This window comes from Bombyx mori, chromosome 22 (assembly GCF_030269925.1).
Source record: "Bombyx mori chromosome 22, ASM3026992v2".
Classification (NCBI taxonomy): Eukaryota; Metazoa; Arthropoda; class Insecta; order Lepidoptera; family Bombycidae; genus Bombyx; species Bombyx mori.
The window spans coordinates 8,720,423-8,743,830 of record NC_085128.1 but is presented as its reverse complement, the minus strand read 5'-3'; the positions used below and the strand labels follow the sequence as shown (position 1 = coordinate 8,743,830).

General features: G+C 36.8%; 1 protein-coding gene and 1 long non-coding RNA gene across 9 annotated transcripts in view; one reads left to right on the top strand and one right to left on the bottom strand.

Annotated features, from left to right (window-relative positions):
- LOC101739475 (protein still life, isoform SIF type 1) overlaps window positions 1-23,408 on the top strand; it is a 125,365-nt gene that overhangs the window by 5,702 nt on the left and 96,255 nt on the right. For 7 of the 8 annotated variants that reach the window (XM_062674940.1, XM_062674939.1, XM_062674938.1 and 4 more), the window contains exons 1-9: window positions 9,612-9,895; window positions 11,874-11,985; window positions 14,003-14,150; window positions 16,884-17,068; window positions 18,577-18,695; window positions 18,781-18,911; window positions 18,992-19,074; window positions 19,210-19,377; window positions 20,116-20,246. In XM_062674940.1, the coding sequence (XP_062530924.1) occupies window positions 14,041-14,150; window positions 16,884-17,068; window positions 18,577-18,695; window positions 18,781-18,911; window positions 18,992-19,074; window positions 19,210-19,377; window positions 20,116-20,246 (927 nt within the window). In that variant the 5' untranslated portion in view covers window positions 9,612-9,895; window positions 11,874-11,985; window positions 14,003-14,040. Of the gene's footprint in view, window positions 1-9,611; window positions 9,896-11,873; window positions 11,986-14,002; window positions 14,151-16,883; window positions 17,069-18,576; window positions 18,696-18,780; window positions 18,912-18,991; window positions 19,075-19,209; window positions 19,378-20,115; window positions 20,247-23,408 lie in introns of those variants that run through there. The other variant, XM_062674933.1, reaches the window with a different exon arrangement.
- LOC134200978 (uncharacterized) lies at window positions 8,067-10,680 on the bottom strand. Its single transcript, XR_009976117.1, has 3 exons — window positions 10,555-10,680; window positions 9,459-9,618; window positions 8,067-8,179 (listed from the first exon to the last, which is right to left on the bottom strand). It is a non-coding gene; the product is annotated as an uncharacterized LOC134200978 (long non-coding RNA).

Sequence of the window (23,408 nt, the reverse complement as noted above, 5' to 3'; positions counted from 1 at the left end):
AGGTTTATACTTGGAAAAACTCATTTATCAAGTCTCGATCCGTGAAGTGAAATCGTTCTGCAGTTGATTACGCTCCGTGAATCCGCTGATACGGTATTAAGTAGTACAATCATTATTGACTGTACCTACATCTCCGGAGAATTAAATATGTTTCATTGAAATTACGTTTTCCCTTCATACTTTTGCTAGATTTAGGACAAGTAGATATCATTGTAAAATAATTTAATCCATACTTTTTAATTTTATAAATATGAAAGGACATTTGTTTGTTTAAATGTTTATTTATTTTTCATTAAAGTTTTTTTATTTTATTTATTTTTTGCCCTTGTAGGCAGACGAGCATACGGCCCACCTGATGGTGAGTGGTTACCGTCGCCCATGGACTTCAGCAATGCCAGGGGCAGAGCCAAGCCCCTGCCTACAGTTGAAACGAAGCAACGTATTTACATTACTTTTTTAAAATGAGAGTTTTATGTCAGGGGGTGCCATACCCAGGCTACCGTTTATCCCGAAACACATCTCATTACCACGGGAAATTGTTTTATGATCTTTGGAAAAATTACGTGATACTTTAGAAAAATTAATTGACACTTTTTCAATTTCAATTACTTGCAATTGTCCTTGAACTCGCGGGCAAAGCCGCGCGTAACAACTGGTAATAAATAATTTAGTGGCGTTAGAGGGTTTTGTAAGGCTTAAAGGACATATCTCACCACATTTGTGCTGCGAATTCTACAGTCGTTCGTTCCGGCTTGGGATAGCCGATCTACAGTAGAATAGCGAATCGGACTTCGTATAATATTTGAATGGGATGGTTGGCAGTGGCCGCCGGAACTAATAGACATCTCTACTTCTACCGAATGCCGCTTACAAACTAAGCAAAACGGGTTTGAATTTATTATTAATGAATTGCTGATTATGTTTTTCATGTTTTGAATTGTTTATGTGATTCTAAATGTTCTAAGCCCCTTGTTGACTCTGCCAGTTGTCATAATAATATGCTTGTCTGGAAAATTAAGCCAAGCATGTCTTAGTGCGCACTTCAAACGTGTACTTAGCGCAAGACACTTTTTATTTTTTTTATTGCTTTAATGGCTGGACGAGTTCACAGCCCACCTGGTGTTAAGTGGTTACTGGAGCCCATAGACATCTGCAATGTAAATGCGCCCCCCACCTTGAGATATAAGTTCTAAGGTCTCAGTATATATTAGTTACAACGGCTGCCCCACCCTTCAAACCGAAAGGCATTACTGTTTCACGGCAAGAATAGGCATGGTGGTGGTACCTACCAGAGCGGACTCACAAGAGGTCCTACCACCAGTAATTACGCAAATTATAATTTTGCGGGTTTGATTTTTATTACACGATGTTATTCCTTCACCGTGGAAGTCGATCGTGAATATTTGTTGAGTACGTATTTCATTAGAAAAATTGGTACCCGCCTGGGATTCGAACATCGGTGCATCGCTCAACACGAATGCACCGGACGTTTTATCCTTTAGGCCACGATTACTACCTTTTCTTTAGAAATGAAGAAAACGCCAACTCTGAAGACTGGTTACGATAATGTGAAAAACTTATTAAATTATTGTATTGTCATCAGTCCGTAATAAGTGTTCTAAAATTAAATTAAATTAATCCTTGTCTTTTAAAACATTCGCTTAAAATAATTTTTAAGCAGTCATCATGCGGCAGCTTTTTGTTTCGTTCATTCGTACGGCATATACTTTATAGCTTTTGCCCGCGACTTCGTCCGCGTGGAATAGTTACTTTGGGATAACGCCAAATTTTACCCGCGACTTCATTTACGTAGAAGGTGAAAATATTTCTGAATAATAGAATATTAAGGACCTATTTAAGGTACCAAAAATCACATTTTTTAACCGACTTCAAAAGAGGAGGCTATCAATTCGACCACAATTTTTTTCTATGTATGTTCATAGATTTCTCAACAATGCTTGAACTGATTCTAATAATTCTTTTTTCTATTTTTTTTGTTCGAAAGGGTAGACTTTTCGAATGGGCCTGTAATCATCAGGATCGGGATCTGATGATAGGGATTCTGGGGAAGTCGAGAAAAATCTACAATTTTCAAAGCCTATCTTGAATTGATTTGGGTATTTCTTGTTATTCTTCTTATTATATGCCGCCGCACACCGGCCGGCTGACGGCTTGTACATCATTATTACGCGCTTGATCATTATTTTGCTGCGATGTTAATTTAAAACTGCGATATCTTCTAAGATACTCATTGAAATGAAATAATGTCAGAGCAAATTTCTTTTAAATTAAATACTTGGAATGAATAACGTTTTTATTTGGATAAGGATTAATATCATTTTTATAAAAACACCTTCACAAATAACGGTTTATTTAGAATAAATTTGGTTAGCATAGAATGGTTACATATAGTGAGCCAACCTTAAAATATAGACATATATGCTGTCGCGGACTTTTTTCAGAACTTTTAAGCATTCTGTCATACTCGTACATTATTTTAGTGAAACTTTAACCGTTTCCGCAGCGTACGCAGCGGATTTCTCTCAAAAGGAAAAAAGAACCCGATTTTGAAACATTATTTATTAATGCTCCGCTAGTATTGCTCTTATGGTTATGCTATATAACCTATAACCTTCCTCAATAAATGGGCTATCTAACACTGAAATAATTTTTCAAATCGGACCAGTAGTTCCTGAGATTTCGGGCGTTCAACTAAACAAACAAACTCTTCAGCTTTAAAATCTATATATACCTAGTCAGGTCATAAATTCTGTCACATGCTTAATGTAAAATAATTGAAACAAGTTTATTCATTATGTAACCATTCATATACCAAAATGAACTTAACAAAACATAGATTCTTATGACACTAAAGTTTATTCAAAATGACTTCCGTGATTTTGAATACAGGCCTTCAATCTGCGCGGCCAGTCGTCTATCGCAGCACGAACGAGGTCCATATCAATATCGGCGGCTGCCTTAATCAAGGATGTCTTGAGTGACTCCAAATTGGGATGAGGCTTTGAGCACGCCTTTTCCTCCAAGTGTTGCCATATCTTGTAATCTAACTAATTCAAATCTGGACTGGAGGAGGGCGAGTCTTCGTGCCGGATGAAGTCGATTTCACGCGCCGCCAGCCAGTCTTGTGTGCTCTTCGCTCTATGAGCTGGCGCCGAATCTTGTTGGAATACCCAGTGCCTGTTATTGAACATGGTATGAGAAACAAGTTCCACAAGGTTCGTCAGGACTGTATTTTGATACACAACTGCATTCGTTTTTACACCTTTCTCACAAAAATGTACCTCTATTAAGCCCCAATAAGAAACTCCCAACCATATCATGAGCGAGGATGGAAAATGACCTCGTTGGACATGCGGAATAAGGTTGCTCGCTTCTTCACTACTGTGTGCGTACACCTTATCATTTTGTTTGTTGTAGCTCTCTTCTACGGTAAAAATTTTTTCATCCGAAAAAAGAATTTCCCGATATTTTTTTCCCGCGTACCGCTTCAACAAAGCGCGGCTTCTCTTCAGTCTCAGGTCCATTAGACGAGCATTCAAACGATGTCCTGTTTTTCTTCGATATGCCCGAAGCCCTAAGTCTTCATTTAACACCCTTTTCACCGTGGTTCTGCTTAACCCCATCTGAAGGGCCAACAGTTTCTGCTTACGTTTGGGATTTCTTTGAATTCGCGCCTTCACAGCTTTTATCACTGCTGGAGTCCTAACAGACCGAGGGCGACCACTTCTTGACCTGTCATCTACACTAGAGTCTTCATTGTATCGTTTGATGGTACGATAAACGAATCTTTTGGTTATATTCAAATTTTTCAGTATGTTAAAAATTTGAATTGGCGCGTAACCGCAACGATGCAACGCAATAACTGCAACACGGTCTTCTTTAAGCGTCCACTCCATATTTAAAAATGAGTAAAATTCTAAAAGTTATACATTTTTATTTTCATGAATAATTCGAAATTCGAATTCAATAAACTTTTTTGTGGCCAGCATTCTAAAAGAAAAGTTTTTACTGTGTGACAATACTTATGACCTGACTAGTTATATATAAAAGAAAGTTGTGTTAGTTACACTATTTATAACTCAAGAACGGCTGAACTGATTTGGCTGAAAATTGGTGGGGAGGTAGCTTAGAACCAGGAGAAGGACATAGGATACGTAATTTTTATCACGTTCCCGTGGGCGTGACATAAAACGTGGTATAACAAAACGCAACTGATATGGAATAACAAAGTGCAGCTGACAGCTAAACGTAATGTAGTCTATGGTTAATTATAGTAGAATTTTGAAGTTGACTTTTGAAGTTGAATTTCGCATTTCTATTTATTTGTGCCGAGATACGTAATCATTAAGAAAGTAATTTCGCGACCGGCACGATCAAATCTTTCCCGACGAAGCCGTAATGCAACTAGGATTCGAAACATTGCGAGTGAAAGGACTGAAGAAGAACAAGAAAATACAATAATAATAACAGCTAAAATACATGGCCAATAAAGTATCATTAAAATACTTGCTATTTTAAGTTATATTAATTATCCAAATAAAAAATTGACCATGACCATTGTAAGGCGGAATAAAGTTCGCCGGGTCATCTAGTATTAGTATATATTAGATTCACCAGTTGTATTTTAATTTGCAATACTTTTAGAAATAGCCTCATTTATCCTGATATATATAAAAACACATTATTATGTTTTTTATTTATTTATTTTTTATTGCTTAGATAGATGGACGAGCTCACAGCGCACCTGGTGTTAAGTGGTTACTGGAGCCCACAGACATCTACAACGTAAATGCGCCACCCACCTCGAGATACAAATTCTAAGGTCTCAAGTATAGTTACAACGGATACTTCACCCTTCGAACCGAAACGCATCACAGTTGTTCACGGTGGAAATAGGCGGGGTGGTGGTACTTACCCGTGCGGACTCCCAAGAGGTCCTACCACCAGTGATTACGCAAATTATAATTTTGCGGGTTTGATTTTTATTACACGATGTTATTCCTTCACCGTGGAAACCAATCGTGAACAATTTGTTGAGTACGTATTTCATTAGAAAAATTGGTACCCGCCTGCGGGATTCGAACACCGGTGCATCGCTACATACGAATGCACCGGACGTCTTATCCTTTAGGCCACGACGACTTCAAAATTTTAGTTTTTGTATGTATGTATGTATAGACAAGTGAACGAATGGTCCACCTAGAGTTAAGTGGTTATCGGAAACCATAGACAAACACTTTAAATTGGAATTCATGGCTTCTTCGCGACAGAAACAGAATAGGGTGGTGGTAATTACTTGTGCGGGCTTACAGTATGCCCGGTCACTAAAAGTAATTGGATTGGATTTTAATTTTATACTTTTTAATGAAATATATGCTTTTTAATATTACAAATGTAAAAGTGTGCTTGCTTGTTTGTCCTTCTTTCACGTCGAAATAAAGCAATGAATGAACATAACTTTTTAAATTGGTAGAAGAGTATGGCGCAGGCTACCTTTTATTCCCAAAAAACAACTCATTCATCGGAGACTTTTCCTTGAATACGCAGACGATGCCGCTGGAAACAGTTAGTAATAAAAAATATTCATGAATTTGTATTGAGTTGATCACTATTATCATCTAGTAACAAACTTTAAATAAATTAACCAACTATAATTTTATTAACGTATTTATGTATATGACTTCTGCAGCTATTATAACTTTGAATTTGACCTACTGAAGTTTATTAGCATGCGCACAACGCAAACTTGTAAATATATTAGGCGACGGGAGTATGGTAAAACAAAAGGGTATATACCGCTTTGTGCATTGTGGAGATAAGCAGGTGACTGGATGTCGCACAGTGAAGTTGAACAAATTGCACATATGTAGGTTTAACTTCGTTATACATATGTTCCACACATAATTTGCAAACTTTTGGTAACTGATTTTAAACTTAAAAACTGATTTTAAATTTAAAATGACTTGACTTTTAATAATTAGCTTTTAATAATAAGAGCTAATGCATGCTTAGTGACGTATACTGCCTTGTGTTTAAATACTGTTCAGAACTTTTCGAGTATAGCTAAGTTATTAAGGTATTGTTGTCAAAGTAAGCACGGTGTTATAATTATATATGAGTAAATAAATGAATATATTTTCAGAGTCAAATTGCCAAATATTTTGAACAAGGGTTCGACATTCGCAAGTAGATAACATTCTTGTTTGAATTTGACTGTATATAATACATATATACATAGATGCAGTATTTTAGGGTTATATATAGGTATATTGTGACCTCTGAGCTGCCACGGTAGATACTAAGATTCTGTCTATTTTTGGAGCGAAGTAATTACATATACATTTTGGATTTTTGCATGCTTATATCCTACTCTACAGTAGGATATAAACATGCAAAAATGAAACCTAAATTATAGATTTTCGTAGATAGGTATAGCTATTTTCTATTGATAAACCAAGTTTTTTATATTCTTGTTCTACACCTTTTTGTTTTTCCAATAAACTAGTTGTTTAATTTTTCTTGCATAATATGCTTTTAATGCTGTTTACATTATGAAATTTTACAGCTAGCCTCTGTCATATTTTTTATTATTTTAAAATATATTTTTGACAGTGTCATAGAAAGGCGTACACAAACCACACGTTTTTCATTTTTAATACTAAAATAATCATAATTAAACCTATAACTTCAACACTGATGTTTTAGGTCGGCGGAATGAATACCGGCCGTATTTGGTTGTTTGGGACTTGTATATATGCAAAATCTGCTGGAAGTTATGCTTTCATTTTATTTTACTGCAGTCAATGTGTTTTGAAGAAGATCGAGGCCTAATCGATATTAAGTAGTTACCGGAGCCCATGGATAAAATCACACTCTTAATTTTGTTACCATCCATTAAAATATACCTTAAGACGAAAAAGGGAAATTTGACTAAAACGCTTGCCAAAGACTATCTTGATGCGTACTGACGAAAATGCTATAAATACCTGTCTTGTGGCCATTCGTACTTATTGCAATTACCAATTAGTTATGAGTGAAGCTTAACAAGCAAGACATGCAGTGTAACTTTCACTTTAGCATCCAAATATTTATTTATTGAACGCGAAAGAAAAACATTTCTAAAGTTCCGTAGATTTACGGTTTTATCTGACAATTTAAATACTAGGAGTAAGCTTGCACTACCAACAGCTCAATTATGTAAAAAAGGAAGCATTTTAGGATGTTTTTTATCAATATATTTAACAAAGACATTCCGAGGAAGTCTACGTATAATTGTAATTGTACCATCTATACAGAAGTTCCAGAATATAGAAACATTTGTGCTGGAAAACTTACTATTATAAATTAAATTTACTTTATATATATATTTCTTCTGTGCGTTTGTACGTAACTGAACTCGTCCTAAAGGGTAGGACAAACTTTGACGATTTTTTTTTGTGTGTTCTAGTGGATTCGAGAATTGCTTAGATTTACAATTCGATAAATTAACTTTTTTTATTAAAAAAATCACCAGAACAGATTGTTTATTCTTATTCAAAACTTTGAAAAATACTACTTTTGAAACCACTTTGAAAAATAATACTAATTATTCAAAAAAGTTTGAAATCTTCAGATTTAAGACCTATGAATAGGACAAAGTCGGTCGGGTCCGATAGTATTACTAACAGAGGCAAAGTTTTATTTATACATAAAAACCTTTTTCACTGTAATTGCCTTTTTATTATTATATATACGGTTTTGGCTTTTGTATGTTAATTAAAATTTGAATAACAACAAGGTACATGGCAAAATAATCAAAATACTATGTTGGCTGGGTTGAGTAAAAGATTAGATGAAATGGAAGCTTTCACAGACGAAGAGTATTGAAAGTGGCTTCCAAATATGATAAAATTAATAGTTTGACTAACGAATAGTTTAACTAGAAAGCGGATAATATACGAACCCGTACACCAACCGAGGCTAAGCTCTATAGCGTAAATATAAGAGCAGACCCGGTTCCAAATACAGATGATATGGGTTAAGGGACAAGAATGGAATAAGAGACGCAAGAATCAATTGTTTATCATCAGTTCAATAAGTACAAATCTAATTTCTCATTTTCTTCAATGCTGGTAGTTTAATACTGGTGGTAGGAGTTCTTGTGAGTCCGCATTCATTTCTAGAAAGAAAAAAAAAGGTTGGTTATGATATGCCCGATATATTTTAGTAGGTGCGCAGAACTTTAATTTTCTTTACTGATGGTAGGACCTCTTGTGAGTCCGCACGGGTAGGTATCACCGCCCCGCCTGTTTCTGCCGTGAAGCAGTAATGCGTTTCGGTTTGAAGGGTGGGGCAGCCGTTGTAACTATATTGAGACCTTAGAACTTATATCTCAAGGTGGGTGGCGCATTTACGTTACAGATGTCTATGGGCTCCAGTAACCACTTAACACCAGGTGGGCTGTGAGCTCGTTCAACCGTCTAAGCAATAAAAAAAATTATCAGTTAAAGTATTATACTCATTTCCTACAGATAGAGTTTAGATTCTGTTCGACATTGTACTTTTTATTTACATATAATTGTTTGATAATTACATTTAATTATATTTTTACCAATGGTTCAAGAAGTTTAAAGACATTTTAATTCACTTCACCTAATGGAAACGTTGTCTGGTCTGTGGTCTAACTATGTTCTCATAAAAGATAAAATGTGTTGTTACTGCGGCTGTTACATTAGTAGTTCCCGTCATTAACAAATGTAATAAATTACGGAGTTGGTGAACCAATTAATCTGTTTTTCATACTTGTTTCTGATCATTTTTAAAATGACCAAAAAAAAATCAAATGAAATATTTTTGATAATAGAACAAGTTACTTGTTCATAGTCCAGAATGAACTATTAAAGCTTTCAGTGGGCCTCAGTTAGCATCCAACAGCCATGGACCAAAATCGAATGTTGTCTCGGGGAGACTGCGCGCGCATCTCCCGTCTCCCGTCGCACCGCTCTCTACGTCCATTGATAATCTTCTTAATTTCAAAATATATCAATATCAGCTTAATTAATTTAAAGAATTATTATTAAAGTCGAATTAAACGTTAATTCTGGATCTCGATTGGATTTAACGTTTAGTGTATTAAGTATTGAAACGAGTTTGTGGTTACATCTCCGAGATTGAGGGCGCTGTAGCCGTAATTTTGCTAGGTTTGGGCGTCGCTGCGTCTCGGCTTTCGGCGGACGGTCGTTGCGCGGTGGCGGCCGACTAGTCTGTGCGCACATAGCGCCGCCACGCACGCTTGATTCGCGACCCAGTCTGCTCTGACGTTTAGAGGAGCCGCCGGTGTCGCTTTACCACAAAGCTCGATCAACTATACCTCCGCACACAACATTCTGCGCACTTAGAAAATACTAAATAATCGAAGGTGTACCGAATCCTGAGTGGTGGATTAGACGCCAAGGTACCTGTCGATTGTACGAGAGTGTGTCTGTGTGTGTGTCGGCGGTGTGGGTGGTCAACCGAGCAGCCCAGAGCTGTCCGCAGCCAGCAGCTGGCGGTGTTTACACGCGACTCGTGTCGCGCCGCGCCTGCATCTCGAGCTGCTGCCGTGTTCCCTCTCGCTCGCTGCAACATACACCACCCTTCATTTACTATTCAGCGCTGTGAATTTTTAACTTAGCGAACGACCGAAGATCGAGGTACTTAAAATATTATTAAAATCGACTTGTATCCAAAGAGACTGGTCATAGTGCACATTATCATTACGAGCTCAGAGCATACACATATAAAACGAATTGTCATACCTAGTTTTTTCGAGTGATTTCACAAGTTCGCTAAAATGGGTGCTAAAGAGAGCGTGGAAGCTGCTAAATTTTCAGCGCATAATTGGAACAATCTTGAGGTTCGTAGCACCTTTAAAATAATTTGCACATGGAGTGTTTGTATTCCCTACCCCGTTCGTGAATGTCCAATAAATAAGAAAATTTTGCGATAATAACTAACTGCTGAAATACCAATACATAAACCTACACCTATTTTCTGCACCTTAAAATATTTCAACCAATTAGTTTATGCATGGTCACATACAATTATTAAAAAAATTACGATAAATTGAGCATACACATAATTCAAATAAGAAAGGTTGTGATCATGACATAACTAATGGGAGACTTGTTTAAGTTTATATTTCACCTTTACAGACATAATTTAACACGATCACGTATATTTTTCGCTTAAATCCAAATATTTATTTAAATATAAAATGTGTGTACTAAGGTCACGCTAGATAAAACCAATGCCACCGCGTCTTAATAAATACCTTTGAAGATGATATTTTCTATGAATAATGCACCAAGTCTATTTCATTACATATATAGTATTTTATTTCTCCAATAAGAGTAGCAGCGTATGTGTAACTATCGTATAATAACAGGCTATTTAATACAAACAATCTTTGCCGTGCTTATTTAAATGTCAGATTTTTTATCGTTCGTGTTGTACAAAACTGTTAAATATGATTTCAATTTCGGTATGAAATTCTTACATTAACAAAGAACTAACTTTGAAAAGACAATATCATTCTTAATTCTAACCGAAGCACAATGAGAAACAATTAAAATATTAGTTGTGGTGAGCTGAATAATAATCAGATGCACAGCTCTGCCCCAGATGTCGAATTAACGTCAAAAGTACCTGCATATTTCAGTAAAAATTTTAAAATACGAAGCCAAAGCTGAGCTGACCCACATACGGTTAGACTAATCTAGTATGATTGAAGGCCCCGTCTACCAACTTGGGGATTGAAATGTAGCTCTAAAATTTTAATTACCTTCAGATAGAAATTTATCACAAGGCAACTTCTTAATTTCACTATCAATTTGTTAACGTAGTGGTAAGTGATAGGTTTAAACACGAATAAAAATATCAGTGATAATGATTAGCTATTTTTAGTTTTCTAAAAGGAAAGCTCAAATCTCTCAGTAAGACTATACTTATTAAATTAATAAAGGTTTCATTAAACCTCTAAGGCGTTTATTGGACAAAGTAATGGTATCTTTAATTAAATGTTAAGTTTTTTGCGTAATGAAGTTCGTTGTCCTAAATATTAAAACGACCGGTGGTAGCAGCGGAATTAGAGATGGTGTGAGTATGAAGTTACCGTGTTGCGGGGCTTCTCACTTGATTAGTATCTAGATAATTATTTTCGTGATCATGATTTTATTTTAAAATGACAAAGTTACACAAATTTGAGACTTTTAAACAAAATTAAAATATATATGTATGTACGTTAAGATGTAAATAATTATATCCTCAATCATTACTTCATTACACTGAAAATGATATAAAAAAAAAAGATTTTTCTGAAAGTTTTAGAATTCAAGGCTGCAATACTGACGAAAACACGTCAGGCTACGTATGTATGTCTGAACTCATAATTATGCGTCTAAGTGACTACACAAACATGGAAAAATATGTCAATGCCATTTAGTCAACCAAATAACCACGTTACTTTGTAAATAAATTTGTAAACGTTAACTCAACTGATAGCATTGCGTAAACAAGTATATAATGCGAGCCTGCATGCTACTCTGCTTCGTGTGATTTCGATGTGTCACTAAATCATGGGACATTAATCATTACATAAAATAATAATCAATAAAATAAATGCTTGCATGCATTTTGAAATGAATTCATTTAAAACTTTTAAACATATTTTTTTGTATAAATAAATCAATAAATGTTGTGTGAAATAATTATACAACTCAACGTTTTCCTTTGGTGTTAACGTTGAGATTTGAATTGAATTGTTATGGATCACGAAATTAGATAATAAATTTAAATTTTTAATTGAGCTCTCGGTTACCATTGCGATGTTTCAGCATGGCGTCGTGAAACATTCATACAGACACGGAACGCAGAGGTCCCAAAGTCTCAACCGCGCACACTCTTTATCTCGCACCGATGGAACCTGGTGACATCACGGGACCGCGGGTAAGAATCATCTACATAATCAATTTAAATATGTATTTTATTCTCAGCAACCTTAACGAATATTAATAATTCAGTGATTTGTGTACACTACTGAAGCTGTGTCTCAACGTACGGCTTAACCAATTTTTGTGACATGCCCAGTTGAGGTCTTTCGAATTTAGAAATATTATCTTTAAGAAAAGCATACTACCTACTTCAAGATTTAATTATTTTCGAACTAAAAAGTTCCATTGCGAATTGAAACTTGATTAAACGAAAAATACTTACGTAAAATAGACAAAATATGTACGAGTATACATTGAGAGGATTTAGCCTTATTATTAGCATATGACTAGCAATTAAATACTTCTGAAGGCTTTAGTTCTACTGTGTGTGAACTACACACATGTTTTTTTCTCTGTCTACATTATCTGTTCTGTAAAACTGAAAGACGATGCCCATCTTGAGACGTGAAATGGAAGTCTTTTTTTTATTAGGAAGAAATGATTACTAGTGACCCGAAGTCCTTTCCAGTTTCACCAGGACAGGTGTGTAGTAGAAGTGTAATTCTACATAATATGATGACTATTAATGAAAACAAAAGCGCATGGCGTATGTATTGCTCGAACTTTCTATCTTATGTCTTGCGGTCTAGTTTCTTCTGTCGGGCAATCGTGGTGCCTTAAAGGCTTGTATTGTCAATTATATTATTAGTCCGGAGCAATGGATGGAAATGTTCGAGACCGTGGGTCGTTGTAGACATTATTTCAATGCATCACACCTACATCCTATATTTCTCCTAATGTCCCAGGATGAACGCTTCGGCTTCAATAACGGCTTCAATAACGGCTTAACATCAAGTGGGCCGTCTGCCAAATAGCAGCTATATAAAAATATCTAAAATGAAATAGTATTTACGATCGTGTAATAAAAAGAAACCTGCGAAAATTCATAAACTTGCATATACGTACGTAGTAATAAAATTATCATTGCTAGCTAATGTAAGGGCGTTTTATAGGATCGTATAATAATATACATAATATGTAGGTAATATTACCCTGCTTTTTTTCTACCTCAAACCAATACAGTGTACTTGTAACTTTTTTGCACGATACTCGATCAAATGTCCACCTGGGGTTAACTGATTAATGGTATAACTAATGGATAAAAAAAATCATTTGATTTTATAAAAAAAGTACATTAATGAAACCTGGACTTGAATATATTTAATAAGATGATATTTTCAAATCATGTTATTCAGTAAGAAACTCTCCTGGACTCTTACATACAATTATTAATTCAATGATAGACTGCAATACATTTTTTCAATACATTTGTAGTCCTAAATAGTGCATCCCAAAGTTTTTTATTTAGGCAATGGTCTCCGTAGTGAGTTTACCAAAAACGTAACGGGGTATTAATGACATGTATATAAATGGGGGTCTACGGAAATCGATGAAGAAACGGCGAATAAAACGTTCACTGATGAAAAAATGAGGAAAATCTAAAAACCAGTGCTTAGTGTTTAGGCAGGTACAACGTGAAGGAAAAAAGGGCCTTTGAAATGGATCTATCTATGAGTCTACCCACATAAACAGACGAATCAGAATAATTGAACAACAAAAACTTCCGATATTTCTTTGTAAAAATTATTCTTATAGTTAAAAAAATTTTTGAGAATTTAAATACTTTAACATTATTTTACATCAAACTTGAAGTTTCATTGGATAATTTAGGCAGAAATTAATTCAATTTTTTTCCCTGCCTATACTGATAGCCTTGAGAGGCTATTTCAGCTTCTCCTTGATGTGTAGATGAGCTCACGGTGCTCAAACCGGGGTGTTGCTAACACTGGCTCTAGCAAGAGCAGTGCTTCGCAGAATCTACCACCGGATCGGAAACGCGACCCACTGAGAAGATCCGGCGAGACTCTCAGTGGGCACATAATTCACAAGCGTCAACCAGTATGCCCTTGATAGTCATACAGTCTTCTTAGGTTTCCCAGTTGATTAGTGTTATGAAATTATTTCTATTTCAGGCAGCATAGTGCAGTGCGCCGAGTGTGGCTCGCGCGGGATGGGCAATAAGCTCTCATCTTGTTCTTGCGCGCCCATACTGCGCAAGGCGTACCGCTATGAAGACAGCCCGTGGCAGAACTCTCGCCGCCGTGATGGTCACTTATTGAGGTAAAATGGTTTTTGATCATGGGCACTATAAACAGCCTATTTAACATTACCTTCTGAATGTGAAATGGCAAAAAACTACTTATTATTTTTCGATGTAAGTTATGACTTTGCAGTGATAATTTCTACGAATATAAGAGAAGGATTATGCTTTTTCAGTTTAAAAATTTTAAAGATTTATTGCTACATCAACGGAGCTTTTAATTTGGCTTTAACTAAACATTTCCAATGTATTTAAGTATCAAACTGATCTGTTTCTTGTTATTTTCCATGATCAATATTGTGTTTTTCGTTGTTTGAATAACTTATCTGTTCTATGCAGCAGCATAACAAAATTAGTTTACATAAAAAACAGCTGCATTCGCTTATTTGCGTTTCGGTGCAACTATGTTGAGATATTCATTACTTACAGACGGCTAAGATTACTATGGGATTTCTGGTTTAAAGAAAGATATGTCTTGTCATTTTGTAATTTTAATGAATACCGAATGAAACTACATACCGTAACGTAATATTTTTGTCATTCGTAATCTGTATCCAAGATGGCTTAATATAACTTGAATTACATTTCGAGTAGGTTTAAACTTTCGCGGCTATCCACACTCTAAATATTAAACTCTTTTTAGTTTGTTTTTGGGGATTACTACTGGAACCCTACCCTGACATTATATAAAGTGTGCGTCTGCGTATTTCTTACTGTCTATTTAATTAAATATTCTATGCTTGTCCTGTCTAAGTTCATAAGAACCGCTCATTGCTCTTAACATGTCTTCGAAAAAATTAAACTTGAAGTTTTTTCTACCCGAAATTGTATTCAATGAAAATAGTTTACAACAGTCAATAATAAAAACATTTATTCTATTATTTTGTTCTTTTATCTTAAAATGTACAGAATTTAACAAGAAAACATGCAAAATGTCGCTTCGAATTAAATTTGGGATTACAAAGGTGAATTGTACTTTCTCATTTTGAAGTTGAACAGGAACCATGTAATGCATTTAGTCCCTCTCACAATTGATAGAACCAGAAAGGGTATTTTCTGTGGATCTGTACGTGATATCTTTATCTTTTTGAACCCTCGTTCGTGGCCTCTATGCTTTCATTCCAGCAAAAGATCTAAGATTATATTTCATACATGTTCTCAATGTTACACCGATTAAAATATATATTATAAAACTTTAATTCTCCATCTATTAATTTGATGCATGTACTTTAATTTTCAACGTTCAGTTGTTAAATGTAAAAATATATATATTAATAAGTGAAGCAAAACTTTGTACCCCTTCTTATGAAAATTGCGCGAACGGAGAAGTATGAAATTTCCCACACTCATGGAGAATACAGAGAAGGAGTGCAGAATGCATTTTTATTTAAATTATGCGATAATAATACATTAAATCAATAAAAAACATTACACACCATACCATGTATTTGAGACAAACATATATATATAGATACTCTTTGTTTACTGTCAAACTTTTGTTATTGCTTAATAATTATAAGTCTATAGTGTAGTCTTGCCGAAATCTGTGATATCTCTAATATGTATATAAAATTCTCGTGTCACGCTGTGCGTGATTGAACTCGTCCGAAGCGGCTTGACCGATTTTGGTGAATCTTAGCGTGCATATTGGCCAGGGTGGCGAATCGGACAACATCCATTTTTCATCCCTCTAAATGTTAAGGGTCCACCCGTAATTTCTTTAATTTATTTTTTAGACAAAAAGTTTTGTTTTTATGATACAGCATACAAAAATACATACAACCTTAAATTTTCACCCCTCTACGATCAATCCTTATTTTTTATTTGCTAATTCAAAACTTTAATTTTTTTTGCAAGAATTTTGTTTTTATTTTGTCATGACTTAGAATAAAAAAAATCATAATACTATAGGTATATAAAATTATATAGGATAGGTACATAAAATTCACGTGTCACAATGTTAGGTACCATAATCCTCTGAAACGGTTTTTTTGTGTAATTTTATGTGCATGTTCAGTAGGTCTGAGAATCGGCTACTATCTATTTTTCATACCCCTAAGTGATAAGGGTTGTCCACCCCTAACATTTTTAATTTGTTGGACAATTTTTTTTTTGTTATAATTAGGCAATATTGTGGTTGAATGGGGTTTTGTTATTTTTATATTCCCTCATCGTTCACAGCGCCACAAACCTCTTTCACTCATTTACCACATCTTTACACACTTACAATAAGTTAGTTTTTTTTCTACACTAGAAATTCCCTAGAAATCTTATATATAGCAAAACAAAGTTTGCCGGGTCAGCTAGTAGAAGTATAATAATAGTCTTTGACAATAGAACCATAATAATGTTCAAACTTATAATTTGAATTAATTATAGTCGAATTTCGTCTACCGCAGTGCGGGCCCACTAGTACTTGTAAAATGATAGTTGTGATTACAAATAATCAAACTTCTTAAACTGCTGTCTGATCTCTGTGATCTCTTTAAATCAAGTAAATAACACTTTCAACACTTATTTATTAGCTTCTTTTTTTACACAGAATTGTAATATTATATGAAAGTAAGAAATAACCTTAAATCACCTTAAATATATATGTGTATTAGTAAAGACTAATCGATCGAGGTCTCGGCGACGTAAGTCCACACTTTCAGAGTCCATCATCCTGCGTATTTTTGCGGTGATGCTATATGCATTCTGACCTAAAATTGCCAGAAGAAATCGATCCTATATTTATCCAAAATCTATTTCAGATTATGGGCTGAAGTATTCCATGTGTCAGCTAGTGGCGCTGGTACAGTGAAATGGCAGCAGGTATCCGAAGATCTGGTACCGGTCAATATCACATGCATTCAAGATTCTCCGGAATGCGTATTTCATATCACGGCGTACAATTCTCAAGTTGATAAAATACTAGATGTGAGACTACTTCAACCAGGTTAGCCTATTAAAATATCACTTCAAATGCTCTCAAATTAACTCTACGTAAATTGAGTGCTAATATTTTGAAAGTATTCTACAAAATATTTTTTACTGGTGGTAGGACCTCTTGTGAGTCCGCACGGGTAGGTACCACCGCCCCGCCTATTTCTGCCGTGAAGCAGTAATGCGTTTCGGTTTGAAGGGTGGGGCAGCCGTTGTAACTATACTGAGACCTTAGAACTTATATCTGTCTGATCTGATGTCTGTGGGCTCCAGTAACCACTTAACACCAGGTGGGCTGTAAGCTCGTCCACACATCTAAGTAATAAAAAAAAGATCTTATTCAATGACGAAAAATCAAATATAACAGAAGTGTGTGTTCACGTTTACAGACAGGCAACATTACACAACAAGCAAATTAAATAGGTCACAGTCCAGGAACGTCTTCTCAATTTACTGCATTTAATATTTATGTGCGCTAGGAATAAATTCGAATGTTCTCTTTTATCAGTTTAACATTTTTGACACAGATACAATGTTAGCCAATATATGGCTGGCTACAAAAGAGTTTATAACGGTGGAAAACAAGCCAACAGCGACTGTAACCTAGTTTTAAATTTACACTCGATGATTTAGTAATTACTCGTATTCGAAATTCAGTAATTCGACGCTTAACTTACTCAAATGATTACTTCTTATTGTTGAATAAACTGTTAACTATTCTCCCAAGTTTCTTATATTAAATACTTTCTTTTATTTCAATTATAATTCACAATCCTAAAATTTGTATTAAACTTGGATTCACACTTAAATAATGTATTAAATATTTAGAATTTTATAATTTAAATTAGAACGCATTTAGTATTCTTTTCAATTCAATGAAAAAAGGATATACATATGTAATTTAAAGGCTTTTTAAAAATAAAATAAGAAAATGTAATTAAGTTCCCAATATATTTAAGTATATCTGATCTTCAGAGATTGATAGTGTTGAAGTCACATTATAAAATACAAGCGACCCGCTCCGGCTCCGCTCGGGACTTTAACAAAAATTTCAACGATATCTGACGTTGTATTTTTTTATATAGAAGAACATTTATTACGGCATAACTATAATAGTTAGATATATGCTGTCGCAACACTTTTTGTAAATAATAATGTGATCTACAAAGTCGTAGTACATTATTTTGTTCTATCATTAATAGTTTTCGCAAGGCACGCGATGTAAAGAATATTTAGGTATTTTTTTATACCTTGGGTTACATTATTAAAGTTTTAGTAAGGATCCCTATTTTTTCTCAAAAAAGATTATAGCCTATGTCACTCGGGAATAATGTAGCTTCCAAACAGTGAAAGAATTTTTCTAATCGGTTCAGTAATTTCGGAGCCTATTCAATACAAACAAACAAATATTTCCTCTTTATAATATTAGTATAGATACATTATATTAATGTAGGTCGAGAGTTGATATTACACATACAGTTTGAAACGATTTGGATTAAATGCACTGTTTGACTATCGCAGGTACTCGTATTGGTCAAGCCTCGGAATGTTTTGTGTACTGGAAGGATCCAATGACTAACGACACTTGGGGACTAAATTTTACTTCCCCAATAGATGCCAAACAATTTAGAGAGTGTTGTGTGAGTAACTTCAGGAAATTAAAAAGATACATACATACGAATATTAATCCTTATTTTGTGATTGCATGTTGCATTTTTATTTTAGTCCCCATCTTTCAAATTTTCCCGCAAAGCTTCGTCGAGTTATAGTTTAAAATTGGAACCTCCTGGAAGTAAGCAAAAGTTTAAGGCTAAAAGGAAACCCGTGTCTACACCAGCAAGTCCTAATCGATCTAGGTAATATATAGTTATAATATTAATAATTAAATGATTTCTTTTTTTTTAATTTATATGCATATTTGCCCTTACTGTTACAGCTTAACCTATGGCCGTGAAGCACAATGTACTTGTATGACTCAAGAACAATATGCTCGATTAAGAGCTCAAGACCCAAGATACAGTGAGTACGCCTCAAAGCTCTCAAACGTTGTGCCGTTAATTTTGAAAATGTATAAAACATGCTAGTTTTTTACTAGTTTTCAATTGTTTTTCAATGTTCAAAATAGTAAAGCTGTAAAAACACGAATTTATACAGGGTCATCAACTCTGCCAAGAACTACAACTCGCGCTATAGAAACAGAGGCCGCTGCGGCCGCCGCTACTAATGCAGCCCGTTCTGACAAAGTCGCTGCTGCCACATCTTCCACTTCCTTGTACGACAATGTCACAAATTCACAGGCCACACATCAACCGCCACCGAAACGTAAGATGCTTAATACTTTTGCCACACCTCACGGTAAAATTGTACTATATCACAAATAAAAGTTTTTTTTTTTTTGTAAATTTCTTTCGATTACATAAAGTAGACAACTCATTTGTATGTCCAGTAAAGCGTGGCAGTAACCCTGTGAAACGTTACTTAGCTTTTTTTAAAATTTAAAGTTGGTGGAACTAATTATATTAGTAAGACTAATTACTGTATATGTCCCTTAAACAGCAATTAGATTATCCCATAAACAGCAAAGCTTGAGCACAAACGATTTAACCACGTAGTTTGATGTTGAAATAATTTCCTTGTGCAGTAAATGCGGTCTTACATCCAATAAATATGCATTAGATATTTGAAATCACATTTTTTAAAGAGTTCTTGTTAAGTTTATTTAAAATGTAAACCCTACAATTACTTCGATCAAGAGTGTGCGTATTTCTTCGTTATTAGAATCCAAAACGGCCCTCCATTTGGGGTTGGATGGTATGTATAATGGTATAAATTTAAAAACGGCATTGTAACACGAACGCAATTTTTATTTTTTATTTCGTAAAACTATTTTATTTTTAAGAGGCCTTACAAAAATATATACACATCCAACAAATATAGTAAATACGAACGGCAATATAAAATCGGGCTCAAATCTATATTTTATTATAGCAATTCTGTCTAATGCAAAAATAAGAATATTCAAATAATAAGTTGAATTGACTAATTATTGTTACAAAATAGCGGTCGCGCGTCAATCGGAATCTCAGCCACCATCGAGACCTCCGAAATCTCAGGAGACATCTACAATGACAACTAATACTTCTACTGCGCCCAAAACCGTAACCGCATCTGTTGGCACACATGGAACTAATGTAAGTACGATTTATACATTGTTGATTTTACACTGGTAGTGGGGTGGGACCTCTTGTGAGTCCACACTGGTAGGTACCACCACCCTGCTTATTTCTGCCGTAAGGCAGTAATGCGTTTTGGTTTGAAGGGTGGGGCAGCCGTTGTAACAATACTGAGACCTTAGAACTCATATCTCAAGGTGGGTGGCGGCATTTACGTTGTAGATGTCTATGGGCTCCAGTAACCACTTAACACCAAGTGAGCTGTGAGCTCGTCCACCCATTTATGCAATAAATAAAAAATATCACAATCATTTAACATAAACAATAATTATGTATCATGAAAGTAAAAACTTTATTTAAATCAAGAATTGTGTACACGTTTAAATCATTAAATAATTTAATAAGTTAATAATTACCAGAGCATATTGACAATCAGCATGTTAATGTGAGAAAATGGTTCATGTGTTAAAAGCATGTTAAAAGGTGACGGCATTCACGATATTTTTTTTTTTTTTTTTTTTTTATGATTGAATGATTACTGGTGGCCCGGAGGCCTTTCCAGTTTCACCAGGACAGGTGGGCGAGCAAAGGCTCAGCCAGGAGGGGTGGGATTTGCTAACAGCTACCCGAGCGCCTCCGAAGGAGACCTAACAGCTCAAGAGCAGCTGCTTCGCGAATGAATCTACTACCGGATCGGAATCGCGACCCGCTGAGAAGATCCGGCGAGAAACTCAGCGAGCTGATTCATGGGTTAGGTTGCACGGCGAACTCTTTGTCGAGTTCGACGAGTACGGTTACCGAGGTCCCTAAGCCTGCTCCTAGAGCTGAAGGCGTCTAGTGCGAAGGTTATTGGATCTGATGGATCCGTAAGGACGTGTCTAGGGCGTCGACGGTGACTGGCTCCTGCATGATCAGGATTCGGGGAGTAGTCAGCGGCGGCTACGATAAGGCGATTATCATGACGCATAGCCTTATCGAAGTACCGTTCCGACGCTGACTTCATGTATTTCTGTATAGATTCGAGGCCCAGGTCGTCGTGTAGGTCAACGTTCCTCACGAACCACGGAGCTCCGACGGCTAACCTGCAAAAGCGGGATTGTAGAGATTGAAGGGTGTCTATGTGCGTGCGGGCCGCGTGAGCGAACACCACACTCGCGTAAGTCATGACGGGCCTTATGCAAGTTTTGTAAAGTGTCACCTTGTTCCGAAGGGACATTTTACTCCGCTTACAAATCATGGGGTAGAGTCTACCGAGAATAAACGCGGCACGGTCACGGACTGATTTTATATGCGGGCGGAATGTCATCGATGCATCCAGGGTAACGCCCAGGTACTTGACCTTCCTGGCCCAGGGTATGGATTGACTAAAGAGAGTAATCGGGGGTGTGAGATTCCTCCTCCTAATACGGGAGGAAATCCGTGTGGAGCTTCCCCTCTGAAAGAGCACCGCAGTACTTTTCGCTGGGTTGATGTCTATGCGCCATTTTCGGAACCACTGTCCTAGGGCTAGGGCTGCGCTCTGAAGCTTCTTCGCGATTAGGGACTTGTTTCTACTGGAATAGTAAACAGTCGTGTCGTCGGCGAATAAAGCTAAATGGGTCGGCGGCGACCGGGGAATATCGTTAACGAATAAGCTAAATAGGAGGGGTGAGAGGACAGAGCCTTGCGGGACACCAGCTGTGAGAGGTCGTGGGGAGGAGCGGGTTCCCTCGACTCGATATCGAAAAGAGCGGTTCGACAAGAAGTCCCGTATGATGAGCACGAGACTATCCGGCACACCCATGTTGAATAGTTTGAAAATCAAACCGTTGTGCCAGACTTTGTCGAACGCTTTTGCGACGTCGAAGAAGAGAGCTCCCGTGTATAACGGTTTTGGTCGATTAAGCCCCACAAGAATGTGCTCCGTGAGGCGGTGCACCTGTTGAACGCATGAGTGATTTGTACGGAATCCGAATTGTTCATCGATGAGAATGCCCTTGGATGAGACGAAGTCTCTGAGGCGTTTGTAGAGCAGACGCTCATACAGTTTGCCTAGAGACATGAGGAGGCTAATCGGGCGGTAGCTCGTCGGATGATTTTTTGGTTTACCGGGTTTATGTATGCCGATAACGTCCGCTTCTTTCCACACCGCGGGAAAGATACAGTTCGCCATAGCGGCATTGAAAATAGATGCCAACATCACGATGAGTTGGACGGGTAGAAGTTTAATAACGCGGTTGGATATACCGTCGGAACCGGGAGCCTTGCGAGGACGTAGGTCTTTGATCAAGTCTTTAACTTCCATCAGGGTGACGGGTGGTAACACATCAGAGGGTGGCAAGGAGGCTCTGCGTTCTACCTCACTGTCTACTAATTCTACATGCACAGGGTCCACGGATTGAGTGCTGGGCGTGCACTGGGTTTGCAATGTATCGGCCAGCAGCTCTGCTTTTTCGTCATCATCGAACGCCGTGAGTCGGCCTGAGGGGCCTACGAGGGGGGGCATAGTTACTACCGTATCCGATTTGAGAGTACGAGCTAAGCGGTAGTAAGACCTTTGGGAGGGCGCGAGTCCTTCTAAGAAATCAGACCATCTGGCATCTCGGACTTCGGCGATGCGAGACTTTACGTCGCGTTGTAGGGCACGCATTCGAATACGATTTTCCGCGGTAGGATACCTGTCGTAGGCGCGTATCGAGGCGTTCTTAGCTCTAAGGAGTTCCCTAATATCGTCGGACAATTTGAAGCGGTGAAGGAAGTCCTCCGCTACAACTTGTTTCGATGACCTATCTAATGTCGAGGTGATGTGTGACGTTAAGATGTCTATGGCTTCAGCGGTATCCTGAGGAGACGGGGTAGAGTCCGGGCTAAACGGTAGCGATGGTGGATCAGATTCAGCCAGGCTGATGCCCAGCGTGTGCCAATCCACCACAGTCCTCGTGACGGGAACGGAATCGGGAGCGCGACCGAGCTTCATAACGACGGGACGGTGGTCTGAATCTAACTCTGAAACTACTTCGATCGAGTGTAAGCGCAGAGTTACGTTTTTTAATAACGCTATGTCGAGTATATCCGGGCGATGCGCGATATTTAGCGGGTAGTGAGTCGGGATTAGCGGAGCGACGATATCGAAGGCGAGATTATCGACTAACGCGTCAAGCCGCCTGCCATTCGGGGTTGTGGTGTGTGAGTTCCACCTAA